This window comes from Hordeum vulgare, chromosome 6H (assembly GCF_904849725.1).
Source record: "Hordeum vulgare subsp. vulgare chromosome 6H, MorexV3_pseudomolecules_assembly, whole genome shotgun sequence".
Classification (NCBI taxonomy): Eukaryota; Viridiplantae; Streptophyta; class Magnoliopsida; order Poales; family Poaceae; genus Hordeum; species Hordeum vulgare.
The window spans coordinates 539,777,523-539,789,939 of record NC_058523.1 but is presented as its reverse complement, the minus strand read 5'-3'; the positions used below and the strand labels follow the sequence as shown (position 1 = coordinate 539,789,939).

Genomic DNA, 12,417 nt, shown 5'->3' with positions numbered 1-12,417 from the left:
TGACGCTAAATGTCACAACACCAAAAAAATACCACATATGTGTGGCACTGTATTTAGTCACATTGGACATAACCGCATAGAGAAATTCCACAGTGATGGATTTTGAATTATCTGACACCAATGATCATCCAAATAGTGAACTAAACTAAAACACCGCTCACGCCAGAATGAACTAGCAACAAAATTGGAGACGTACGTATTGATATGGGTACTCCAATAAATGGCCTCCGAATGCCCACACGGATTGCTTCGTTACCAATCTAATTAAAGTGGCGTTAGATGGCAACGTACTTTTTTGTAATATGTAATACCATAGTTTGGAATTTGGAAGAAGCGAAATAATTTCACTCTTGAGGTCACTTGTTGCATCTTGTAGAGTAGTACATCACTAGCAAAAACAACTAGTCAACACATCATGGAAATAGCTTCAAATCTCAAACTTACGTGCTGAAAGAGGTCAGGTCAGTGGGATGACATAGAGCAAGAGGGCATGGAAAGCAGATGCGTGTAGAGAATCTAGTGGGTCTGAAGAATGGAGAAGGAGAGGAAAAAAAAAAACTCTTACCTTCCACCAACGGATCCGAACAAACTATCCACCGCTTCCTCGTTCGTCGGATCCTCCTCCATCTAACCGACCGTGTCCGCGTCAAACGATTTCTGAAACTGGGCAGTTGTTTCAGAAAACTCTCCCGTCTATGCTTCCGCCTCGGCCTCGGCCCCGACAACCTCAGACCGCCGGCCTGCTGCGGCTCGCCGCACCTCTGCCGTCGGCCTGTCCCCCGCCCACGGCCGCGCCGCCCCTGCTCACCGCCCTGTCGGCCTGCTCGCCGCCCTCCGCCGTCGGGGCTACTCCGCAACTGAGTCTGCAACATTTCTGCAACGGGGTCGTTGTTTGTGCAACTCAGCCGTTGTTTCAGGAGTTGCGTAAATTATTTTCTGTAACACCACTATTGTTTCAGGATTTTTTTTTTGCAACACGATCGTTGTTTTCGCAACGCGGCTATTATTTCTGCAACTCGACCTCTCTTTCAGGAACTATTGGGTACGGGGCGTAGATCGGACGACTGCACCGATACATCCAAGGACCGTTGAGGTGGCGACCGGTGGACGACTAGGAGCCGCAAAAAGAATCTTAGACGACCCTGGTCCCCGTACGTGAGACCCACTCCAGCTCCTGACACCTGGATGAACGAATCTTTTCTTTGTTCTCTTGTGCCTATCAATGCAATGATACACATTTTGCGTATTCCTGAAAAAAAGACAATCCCGTTTACCAAATCCACAATCCGTTTTGCATTGGCCAACATGATCAGGTGATGGTGGCAAGCGTACACGGAAGATCCCGACAAGGAGAAGTTTTACTAGGCGCAGGATGAGGAGCTATAATTTCGTGCCATGACAAAATTTCTGAATTTGGTGCCATGGCAACATTTTCTGAACTGATTGGCACAATAACATTTTTCTGAAATTGCCACCATGACAACGTTTTTGAAACAGTTGCCACGATAATGAAATATTGTCCGTCACGACAATTGAATTGAAGAAGAAGATCATGAAGAGTACCCAACACGTAGGGCTATACCATTTTATGCTTTTATGAATTGCCTACGGTGTTTATCCCTTTATTGTTTACACCCTTTGATTTTGTAGTAGACAATTATTAGTGGATCTTCCACTGCTAATTTCAAGTTAAAAGGTGCTCTTCCGAGTGTTGCAACCATCTATAACACATAGCTTTCCGGAGTGCATCATGTCCACATGAGTACAAACGAATCATGAGGTGTATGACGGGCGAGCTCAGACCGACCAAGCAGATAACACTTAGTTGTCTTAAAGTTCTGGTAGAATCGTTCGAAAGATGAGCAAGAGTCATATGGAGATACGATTGGCAAAGGATTGCCTCCTATTTGAATTCACGTCATTGGTGATGTCCACATCAATAGCTATGAATAAGACCAGGGTCTTGAATCATTTAAAATCAATTACGAGAGATATTTATATAATTGGGATCGTACTTTGAATTTTGAATTAATTAAGTTTAATCAGAAATAATTATGAACAACGTCTATGTGTAGTTTGCATTATATTTTTAGAATTATGGCTCATGGTTCCACCTTTTCTGTTGAAATTGATTGGCCGTTAATTATCTAGTTGAATCTTTAGGATTGGTAAACGTAATGAGAGGATCGTTCTATAGAGTGCCGAGAAGGATTTTGTCCTATTGCATGCTTGTAATGCTCTCCTGCTAATGCTATGGATGATGAGACTTACGTATTTCAATCCAAAAGGCTAAGAATTACATTACGGCATGCTTGCTTCCGAGAAACCCGGACTTCAAAATGCTTGAGATATTTATGTGATATTCTTAGAATTGAAAACTGTTTTCACAAACAAACAATGATTAAAATATATGTGGTATCTAAAGAAGTGTTTTATTTGCAAGTTCTAGTGAAATGTTCAACTATATGTATAAGACTGAAATATGTATTATCTAGAAGAACACCAGTCATGACTTGATGGTGGGAACTTAAAGAGAAATACCAAATCCACATGATGTAATGAGACTACGTTCCTAGATAAGTTGGGGCTCACGCCACTCTTAAAGTTGTATGCTTCTTCTATGAATAGGAGAAATATTGGAACTAAAACCTAAGAAGTAAAAGGAAAACAGAAAAGAAGACTGGAATGTCCAACTCAGTTCTGAATGTTATACAAGTTATGAGATGTAGCTAAAGTTTGTCAAATAAAGGATGATTCTTGTGAATTATGATTAAATTGTTGATCACTAAATTCTTCGATATTTTGTTTAAAAGTTGATCACACGGCTACCGACTATATTGTATGTTGTTGCAAATAATTGCAAGAACTACTACTCCCTCCGTCCCAAAATAAGTGACTCAAAAATGACTCAGTTTTATACTAACTTTAGTACAAAGTTGAGTCATTTTTGAGTCACTTATTTTAGGACGGAGGTAGTCCATTTCTAGTAACCAAAACAATGAGGTTAAAGTATCCGCTAAAAGTCATCAGCATATTATCTCTGTATTTATTATCATAATTAAATCTAGAGTTTTGTATACTCTAGCCCATGACATAGTAGTTGCAAGGAGGTTGTTCATGCGAGAACAATAGTTGTTCAACGTTATGAACAAAAGGCCATACCGTTTGTTTAGTGTTAGTATTATGAATATTTAGCAAGGAGGTTCTAACATTTAGCGTTAGTGTTATTGATGTACAGTTTAGTGTTAACACTAACGCTAAATGTCACATGACTAAAAGAATACCACATATGTGTGGCACTGTATTTAGTCACATTAGGCATAACCGCAAAAAGAAATTCCATAGTGATGGATTTTGAATTATCTGACACTTGCAATGATCATCGAAATAGTGAAGTAAACATAAATAACTCTCATAGGCCATAACGAACTAGCAACAAAATTGGAGACATACATATTGATATGGGTACTCCAATAAGTGGCCTCCAAATGCCCACACGGATTGCTTCGTTACCAATCTAATTAAAGTGGCGTTTGATGGCAACATACTTTTTTGAAATCTTTATTACCATAGTTTGGAATTTGGAAGGCGTGAAATAATTTCACTCTTGTGGTCACTTGTTGCAGCTTGTAGAGTAGTACATCACTAGGAAAAACAACTAGTCAACACATCATGGAAATAGCTCCAAATCTCAAACTTACGTGCTGAAAGAGATCAGGTCAGTAGGATGACATAGAACAAGAGGGCATGGAAAGCAGATGCGTGTAGAGAATCTAGTGGGTCTGAAGAATGGAGAAGGAGAGGAAAAAAATACGAAAAACTTTTACCTTCCACCGATGGATCCAAACAAACTATCCACCGCTTCCTCGTCCGTCGGATCTTACTCCATCTAACTGACCGTGTCCGTGCCAAACGATTTCTAAAACTGGGCAGTTGTTTCAGAAAACTGCCCCGTCTATGCCTCCGCCTCGGCCTCGGCCCCGACAACCTCAGACCGCCGGCCTGTTGCGGCTCGCCGCACCTCCGCCGCCGGCCTGTTGCGGCCCCGCCGCCCCTCCGCCACCGGCCTGCCCCCCGCCCACGGCCGCGCTACCCCTGCTCACGGCCCTGCCAGCCTGCTCGCCACCCTCCGCCGTCTGGGCTGCTCCGCAACTGAGCCTGCAACATTTCTTCAACGGGGTCGTTGTTTCTGCAACTCAGCCATTGTTTCAGGAGTTGCGTAAATTATTTTCTGTAACGCGACTGTTATTTCAGGAATTTTTTTGCAACATGACCGTTGTTTTCGCAACGTGGCTATTATTTCTACAACTCGACCTCTGTTTCACGAGCTATTGGATACGGGGCATAGATCAAACGACTGCACCGATACATCCAACGCCGTTGAGGTGGCGACCGGTGGACGAGTAGGAGCCGCAAAAAAAAATCTTATACGACCCTGGTAGTAACGACCCGTACATGACCCACTCCAGCTCCTGACACCTGGATGAACCAATCTTTTCTTTGTTCTCTTGTGCCTATCAATGCAATGATACACATTTTGCGTATTCCTGAAAAAAAAAGGCAATCCCGTTTACCAAATCCACAATCCGTTTTGCATTGGCCGGCGCCCACGCTTATCCGTCGGCCGTCATGGTAACTCTTCCTGCTTGCTCTATCACGGAAGCAAGGAAGAACGGAAAAGGTGGTCTGAAGATAGCTCCAACGGAGGAGAGCACAACGTACGGACAGCTATGATGTTTGCATGTGGCAAGCTGTTTCCATGTAATTAAGTCAAAAAAAGGTAACTGATTCTCAAATTTTTATCCAGGAAAATATTAATCATCCATCATATTTAGCTGGCTCCAGGAGAACGAACCTTCAACTCGTTCAACCACAAAAAGGTAAATTTCTAGATACCAAAAGTAGCATGAAACCAAAGGCCCTCACAGTAGATCTCCCAACAGGCCAACACACGAGACAAAAGTTCTTGAGGCCCTAACAGCAATCAAACAACTATCGGGCATTTAGCAGTTCAAGGATGCCTCACAAAACACGATTGTGACACAAAATAATAGGTGTAACTTAAGATTTATGACAAATCGAACAACAGAGATCAAGGAAACAACCTTGAGAAGACATCAATAGAATAACAATATTCAATAACAACATTACAATTAAAAACAAGACTTGGCTCATACAGCATGATGAATACATCGACGCACATAAACAAAAAATACAACACTTTCAGGAAATTAACTGGATGACTAATCAGAACCACACCCGAAGTACTAAAGAAAATCCAAGATCAGATCAATCGCACGATAGCTGGCCATTCCCAGCGGATAGAAATCCTCATCCCTCCCTGCTTACATTGGAGGGAAATGACTCAAACTGAACACCAGATCAGAGGACAGCATCTGCGTCATCATATCACCGCCGGAGAAGCCGGCGCCGTCGTGGCTGGCGTTGCCACCGTACACCTGGGTACCGACGTCCCCTCCGGAGCTCACCATGTTAAGATAGCCGTCCTGATGCTGCGGTGACGCCAGATAGTACGACGGAGATCCCATGTCCATGCTGCCGGTGCTGATGCATGGAGCTGGCGGCGGCGCCTGGACTTGGATTTTTGCCATGCGTTCGCCGAGGCTCTTGAGAAGCTCTTCCACCTTCCAACCAACGCGGGCGAGCTCCTCGACGCTGAGGTCCACGAGGCCTGGGTGGTTGCCGTGCATGATGTTGTAAAGGAGGTACCTGATCTCGCTGTCCTGGCACTCGCGGCGAGCCTTGTCGACCTTGTCGTGGAGCTTGGCGATACGCTTGGTGAGGAAGGCCTCCTGGTCCATCGTCTTCTTGCAACGCCCTAGGTCCGGCATGCTCTTGTATTCATTCAGTATAACCACCGCCTTATCGTGGGAAGGGAACACCTTAGGCTCCGCCTCGCCCTCGCTGTACACCACCACGCAGGTCTTGACGCCGCACATGGTGGCGAGCTCAGCTCCCTTCTTCATCAGCCCATTGAGACGCTTCCTGAAACTAGCGCGCCGGGTCGAGTTGTTGTGGATGTAGTTGAGGGTCACCTTCTTGCGGGTCGCCTTCTTGCGAGCCATTGTCAGCCAAGGGGTAAAACTAGCCAAGGAAAGGAAGGTTGGTGGTTTAGGCAGGGAGGAGGGGTGGATTTATAGTGGATGAATCAACCAAGGATTAATTACATGATATGGTGACAAATTTGAAGAATATTGCATAAGATTTACTGCCTTAATTGTGTTCATATGTAATTTTGGCACCCATTTAACTTTCCTTTTATTACAATCTAAATTTGGTCTTCATTTAAACCTTCTAAATTTACGCGCGTGCCACCGTTGGCCTCTTGAATCGTGCGAGTGCCACGAATTGTACGTGCACAAATGATTTCTAGGCGACGTCACGTTCGCTCTTGACTGCTTTTTTTCTTCGGTAAAAGGCATTTTATTACTTAAAACATTTAAGCATTACATTTAAAATATTTAAGCATTACACCCGGACTCTCCATAACTGAGATGCACACAACCATATGCAAATTCAAGGTTCAAAATAAACTAAAAGGCAAAATACACTTAATTTATTGTAGTTTGTATAATGCCTAAGACGTAGGAGGACCAATCAAAGATCATGTTGATATCCATGTCGGCTAAAAGAATCCCTCACCGTGGCCTCCAATGGTGTACACACCTCCGTAAACAGGTCTCGGTACTCCACACGTTGTAAAAATGACCATAAACGGAGCGTACCCGTACATCTGTAGATATAAGAGAAGTACTTTTATCATTAAAATCTTATCATTTCTACATAGTCAAAGCGACCAAATAACGGCAAGCGCTCCCATCCTGATAAGAATTCTAAACTTGTAGTCTATACAATGTAATCAGTTGCCGAATATATTAGCAACACTGCATGAAGGATACAAGTCAGAAGCTACTTGGATGACTTTTTTTTGAGAAACCAGCAGGAGCTTTGCCTTTGCATTAAGAAGAAGAGAGTTGACAACTTATAAGGAAAACTGGTTGAAAACCTATACATCAAAACACACGAGCCAACAACCCTGCCGCCCACGCGACCAGATTCAACACTCCACAACACAAAGGTGCTCTCAGCTACTTGGATGACTGACCATATAGAACGAGCCAATTTGCGTTGAAAAAACAAGTTTTTTATCGTCTCGTCGTGATGACAAAACACACATTGCGTACTTCCATGTCAATTCTTCTTAATAAAATTATCTTTGGTAAGTATGATTCCTCAACGAAGATTCAACACAAATATTTTGTTCTTCAGTGGTATCTTCATCTTCCAAATCTTCTTGTTTTTATTAACTCGCACTTCTGACTGGATCAGAGCACTATACATAGAGTCTACCGTGAATTTAGCATTCACATGTAAACTCCAACGAAATTCATCGGTTCCTTGTGATAGTTGTACCGTGGATAATCTCAATAATAAAGAGTTCCATGATTCAAGTCTAGTAGCAATTAAATCTTTTCTGACCGTCACATCCGGCAGAAATGAATTCAAAACCATAACGACAGTATCACTTTTATGACGTAAAATACGCGTGCAAAAGATTTACACGCGACATCACGGTTCGCTCTTGAATGCTTATGTGCGACACACTTCATTTCACCGAGCTCGTCAAGCCGTTCAAATGAATTGAGCGAGTACATGACTCCGTTGCTCCTATCCAACAAGTCAAAGAAAGACATTATTAATCAGATGTAACACACGTTCTATTAAACTAAAAAGGATAACATCTAAGTCCAAAGATAGGGTCGATAGCCATAAATAGTGATTACTTATCATGACTGGATCAATTGCATCAACGGATTTTTCATTGGTACACTACGCACAACTTATACGTCAAAGTGATGACGTGTTGTGGTAATCTTTGTCGACCTAGTATATGTCGGGAGGAGCCGACTTGCTCAATATACCACAACCTTTGAGTTGTAGGAGAACATATGACCACCTTCCAAACAAAAAGCATTGTTTTTTTTCTTCGGTGGGCCGGTGCCTATGCATTGAACGTAAAACCTCGAATGACTTGAGAGTTGTACCTTTATGTTGAAGGAGCCCCATTCAGCTTTCCCCTATTAAAATAAACTACGGTAATAGTTAGATTGTTGTCAAGTTGTATTCGGATTGGCCCAATGGAGAGAACTCAAGGAAGGAGGACATGAACCTAGTATCCATCACATGATAGGAGGCTCAGATGCACAAAACCTATTGTGATGGCCAACAACTTTCCACTAGTCTTCCTGGCCTTCCAAAAGATGCAACCTACTTTTGCTTTTGTCAATTTCTCCCTCTCATCAAAGGCGTAATCGTACAACTAGGTGAGGTCGTTCTGAATCCTAGGGGAAGCGATGGAAGCGTGACTCACATGATCTCTACTATGGCACTCTGATAGCGATGGGAGCCTCTACCGCATTACGGAGGACCTCGCAGCATGACGACTCAACCCCAAGCTCGTTATGAATGAGTTCTTTCTATAATTATGTGGTTGTTAGATGGTGAGATAACCTGAGATCATCCTCCTATACACCGACACCGGCAACTTCCAAGAGTTGGGCTTATACTTGGAAGGTACTCAACTCATCATGAAGATGGAGGGTCTCCATTCCCAAGTCTATCACCCATCCTGGATTGAGTTTGGACGTGATTGGGCACTTTGCAACGGCGGAGGGGGGCTCCATTTATGAGCACCTCCAAAGTTACTATTGGTCAGGATGCTACACCCCTACCCTGTGCGCCCTCCCCAAGGACTTGGAAGCGTCAATACTTGCTAGGGTTCCCACTGTACCTGGATTCGATGGTGAAGCTCCTCTGACTACGCCATGTCCTATAGATTGAGGCCGCCCAACTGGTGTTCAACATCGCCACATTTAATTGTTATATGGTGACAGATTGAAAGAATATTGCGTAAGATTTACCATTTTAATAGTGCCCATATGTAATTTTGGCACCCTTTTAAACCTTCCTTTTATGAGTCTCTATAGCTCGCATCCATTTAAGCCTTTTAAATTTACGCGCATGGACATTTGGACCTTTATACCATGGGAGCGCGGTAAATCATATGCACGCAAACAGTTTTCGCATGACGTAACAGTTTATGCTGAACCGCTTCTTGTGTGGCGCACGTCATCTTGCAGAGCTCATCAAGTCGTGAAAAATGAATGGACTGAGACTAACCCCTTTTGTTCACATCAAATAAGCCAAAGAAAGTCATTATTAACAGGCAACCCAAAATGTCATCAACGATGTTTGTATCATATGCCCATTTACGAGAGAAAATGCTAACTTATATGGGCAAAAATATAGTCCATTAGTAGTGATTCCTTACTGCTAGCAGGTCAAGTGCACCAACGTACCCTTCATTGATATAATATGCACAACTTACATGCCAAAGTCGTGATCCTCGCTAGTTATTTTCATCCCATCTTGCAACCTTTTAGGCTAGTCCCGGGCTCCTAGCCTAGTGCCACTACATACTCCATACAGAAAATATAAGACCTCACATACCTCTTCCTATATGATGCCCTTGAGGCCTCTCTCACTCTCTCGATACCATAGTCAAACTTTCCTATACCCCATTGTACATCAACCATCACAACATCCCCTCTACCGGAGCCCCACCGCCCATATATCAGTGGAACTGACCATAGGTCATGGATCCATACGGGGGGATGGTACCTACCCCTCGAGCACCAACCATTCCTCTCTTTCTCCCATTGTCCACTATTGGCAAGCTCGGTGGCGGTTTGGGTTGATGCGATGAGTGGAGGGAGTCTTAGGTGACCAATAGCTTCCAATGGGAGCACTTGCAACGATGTGCAAATTTTTTTACTTCTGTTGCAATGACGTGTAGAGGAACCTCCTGATGACTATATCCCATGATTGATGCCTCCCGACAACTGACATTGCCTCATGTGGCCTCCCAGTAACATACATGCCTCCTGCAACATACATGTACTAGATTCTCGTGCCTCCATGGTGGCAGCGAGGCGATCGGTAATATTGAGCACTTATGAGAACGATAGGTCATGGAGCTCCACCTACCCGACGACATCACATCACTGAATGGGAAAAGTTACAACCATTCATTGGTATAGCACACACACCATTAACAGAGCAAAAGTGGCGGTACTCAAAGGTGATTCCCAACATAGACAATGAGTATAAAAAGAAGATTCTAGTACCAACCATACAAAATCCACCCTATAATCCTCCACCCTCTCCCAAACATGTCACACCGCATCACCCCCCCCCCCAAAGGCACATACACATTGTCCCTCTCCCGTCCACCGGAACCCCCTTTGCCTCCTCCACTAGAGCACCCAGCTTATTTGCCACAGAGCCCTTCAACCACTCTCTCAAATGAGGGGGGGGGCTCACCTCGCTTGTCTAGGAGGCTTTGACCTCCTAACCCACTCGAGTGTCGCACTCATTTCATCCTCCCTCCTCAACCCGTGGATAGCTCGGTGGTGGTTCGATTTGGAGTAGTGTGCTACCGGGCCGTAACACATGTTGCTACAGCTCATTCCAGAACAAGCACATTGTGTCTAAACTTTTGCATTTTTTTCCTTATATGTGAATTGAATGTGGTTCCATATATCCACATCGTGTAAGAAGTGCATATGTTTCCTCCATCCCTCATGCAACTCTTTCTCCGCTTTTGGCCCCATCACACGGTATAACTACACGGGTGGAGATTTAGTAAAAAATCCCCGAATGACATATTGAGGTATGTTCTTAGAGCCACAATAAATGTAGCTAGCCTCACCTCCTCAAGTAATAGAAAGGCAAGGACCAATCAATAGAGTCAGCTCACATGTCTCAAATGTATCTATAATTTTGGCTATATTTACGCTACGTTGTATGGCATTATTCAATACTTTGGACACCTCTTATACAATTTTATAGGACTGAACTTTAATTTGATGTCGAGTGCGAGTTATTTTTGGCTTGTTTTTGGACTTTGCGGAAAAACAATTTTCTGGGACCGAAACGAAATACGTCACAAAGTTTGAAGACTAGAGGGATACCATGATCGAGAGGGCCGCTAGATGGGAGTTCCTAGGGTCCCACGTGGTGGACCCATACGGCCTAGGGCTGGCCATGTGGTGGGGCCATGGTCTCCCCATAGGTATACGCTCTGCTGCCACTTGGTTCTTGTGCCCTTATATATACCTAGAATACCCGTGACCATATGTGAGTAGTCCTTCTTGTACTAGGGGTCCATAATAGTAGCTATGCGACATCTTCTCTCTCTTGTTCTTCAATATAAATATCACATGATGCCCTACATGATTATGTTCAGTCTACCATAATAGTTGGTGTGATTGTTGCGTTGAACACTTTATGATTAGATTAAAATAATAGATTTATATTTTGTTTCCTTTGGTTCTTAGTAACATGATTTATATACTTATATGTTCTCTGATCTATTAGTCTTTTAGTTGCCATGGTTGGATGAATGATCTCCAATAAGGAGTGGCATTTGTTAGTTGGGTTTAACCTTGTGAGTAATCTATCTCGATGACAGAAAGCAAAATGGCTTTTCTTGTGTTATTGCCACTAAGTATAAGGATGTAGTTGCCTAGTTGTATCGGTGATGAACCTGATGTAAACACAATACTCTATTGAGATATGCATGTTGTATAGCGATCTCTAGCGACATAGTAGCTATAGATGTACTTTGATATAGGTTTGTCAATACAAGGATGTAATGCCTATATACAATAGTGACATCTATGATTGATCATAAACACGAAAAAATTATTGGTACAAAATTGTAACTCGTTTACAATACTATTGATTTTTGGAAGAGATGCTACCAGTGAAATTATAGATCCCTAGTCCTTTGTTACTCATAATTACAACCTTGGTCACTCTATTTTCTATTCTTTTACAGTCTACAGTTTTTACTTTGAGCCCTTACTAAAATCGTTAGCCACACAAAGCATTAATCCTTGTAACAAGAAATTCTTGTAGGGCTCAAAATCTTGCTAGTCAATGTTTGGATATGAGAAATTTTTTAGTTCCATGACACTACTGATCATATACTATTTGAATAAATCCATGGATTGATACCTTGGTTCTCATCCGAGAGAAACTTGCTTCTTACTACGAACCATTGCATTTCAGGGCCCAACATATATGCATCCAACATACACCGCATTAGTCAGGGATATATCCAAGCAATCGTGTGATAAGATGATACTACCTAAATAAAAATGTACTATAAGGAATTAAGGACCTACCATGTATGAGAGGGACAAGTAGCGCATGAGAAAGCATGGGGATGGCAATCAACATAAAATAAAGGAAACTATCGTTTTGTCACGATATTTGAGGACTTTGAGGCCACCATAATGATGTCTCGGGACATTGATGAAATACAAGATG

At 42.9% G+C, this 12,417-nt stretch overlaps 1 protein-coding gene across 1 annotated transcript; it reads right to left on the bottom strand.

Annotated features, from left to right (window-relative positions):
• Positions 1–5,119: 5,119 nt before the first annotated feature.
• Positions 5,120–6,108, bottom strand: LOC123404755 (agamous-like MADS-box protein AGL80). The gene has a single exon (XM_045098699.1). It carries the CDS (start codon positions 6,084–6,086, stop codon positions 5,346–5,348), a length of 741 nt encoding a protein of 246 aa, XP_044954634.1. The 5' UTR covers positions 6,087–6,108; the 3' UTR covers positions 5,120–5,345.
• Positions 6,109–12,417: the final 6,309 nt, after the last annotated feature.

Bases quoted from the DNA above. Each gene is read 5' to 3' on its own strand.
- LOC123404755 (XM_045098699.1), bottom strand. From the start codon at position 6,086: ATGGCTCGCAAGAAGGCGACCCGCAAGAAGGTGACCCTCAACTACATC.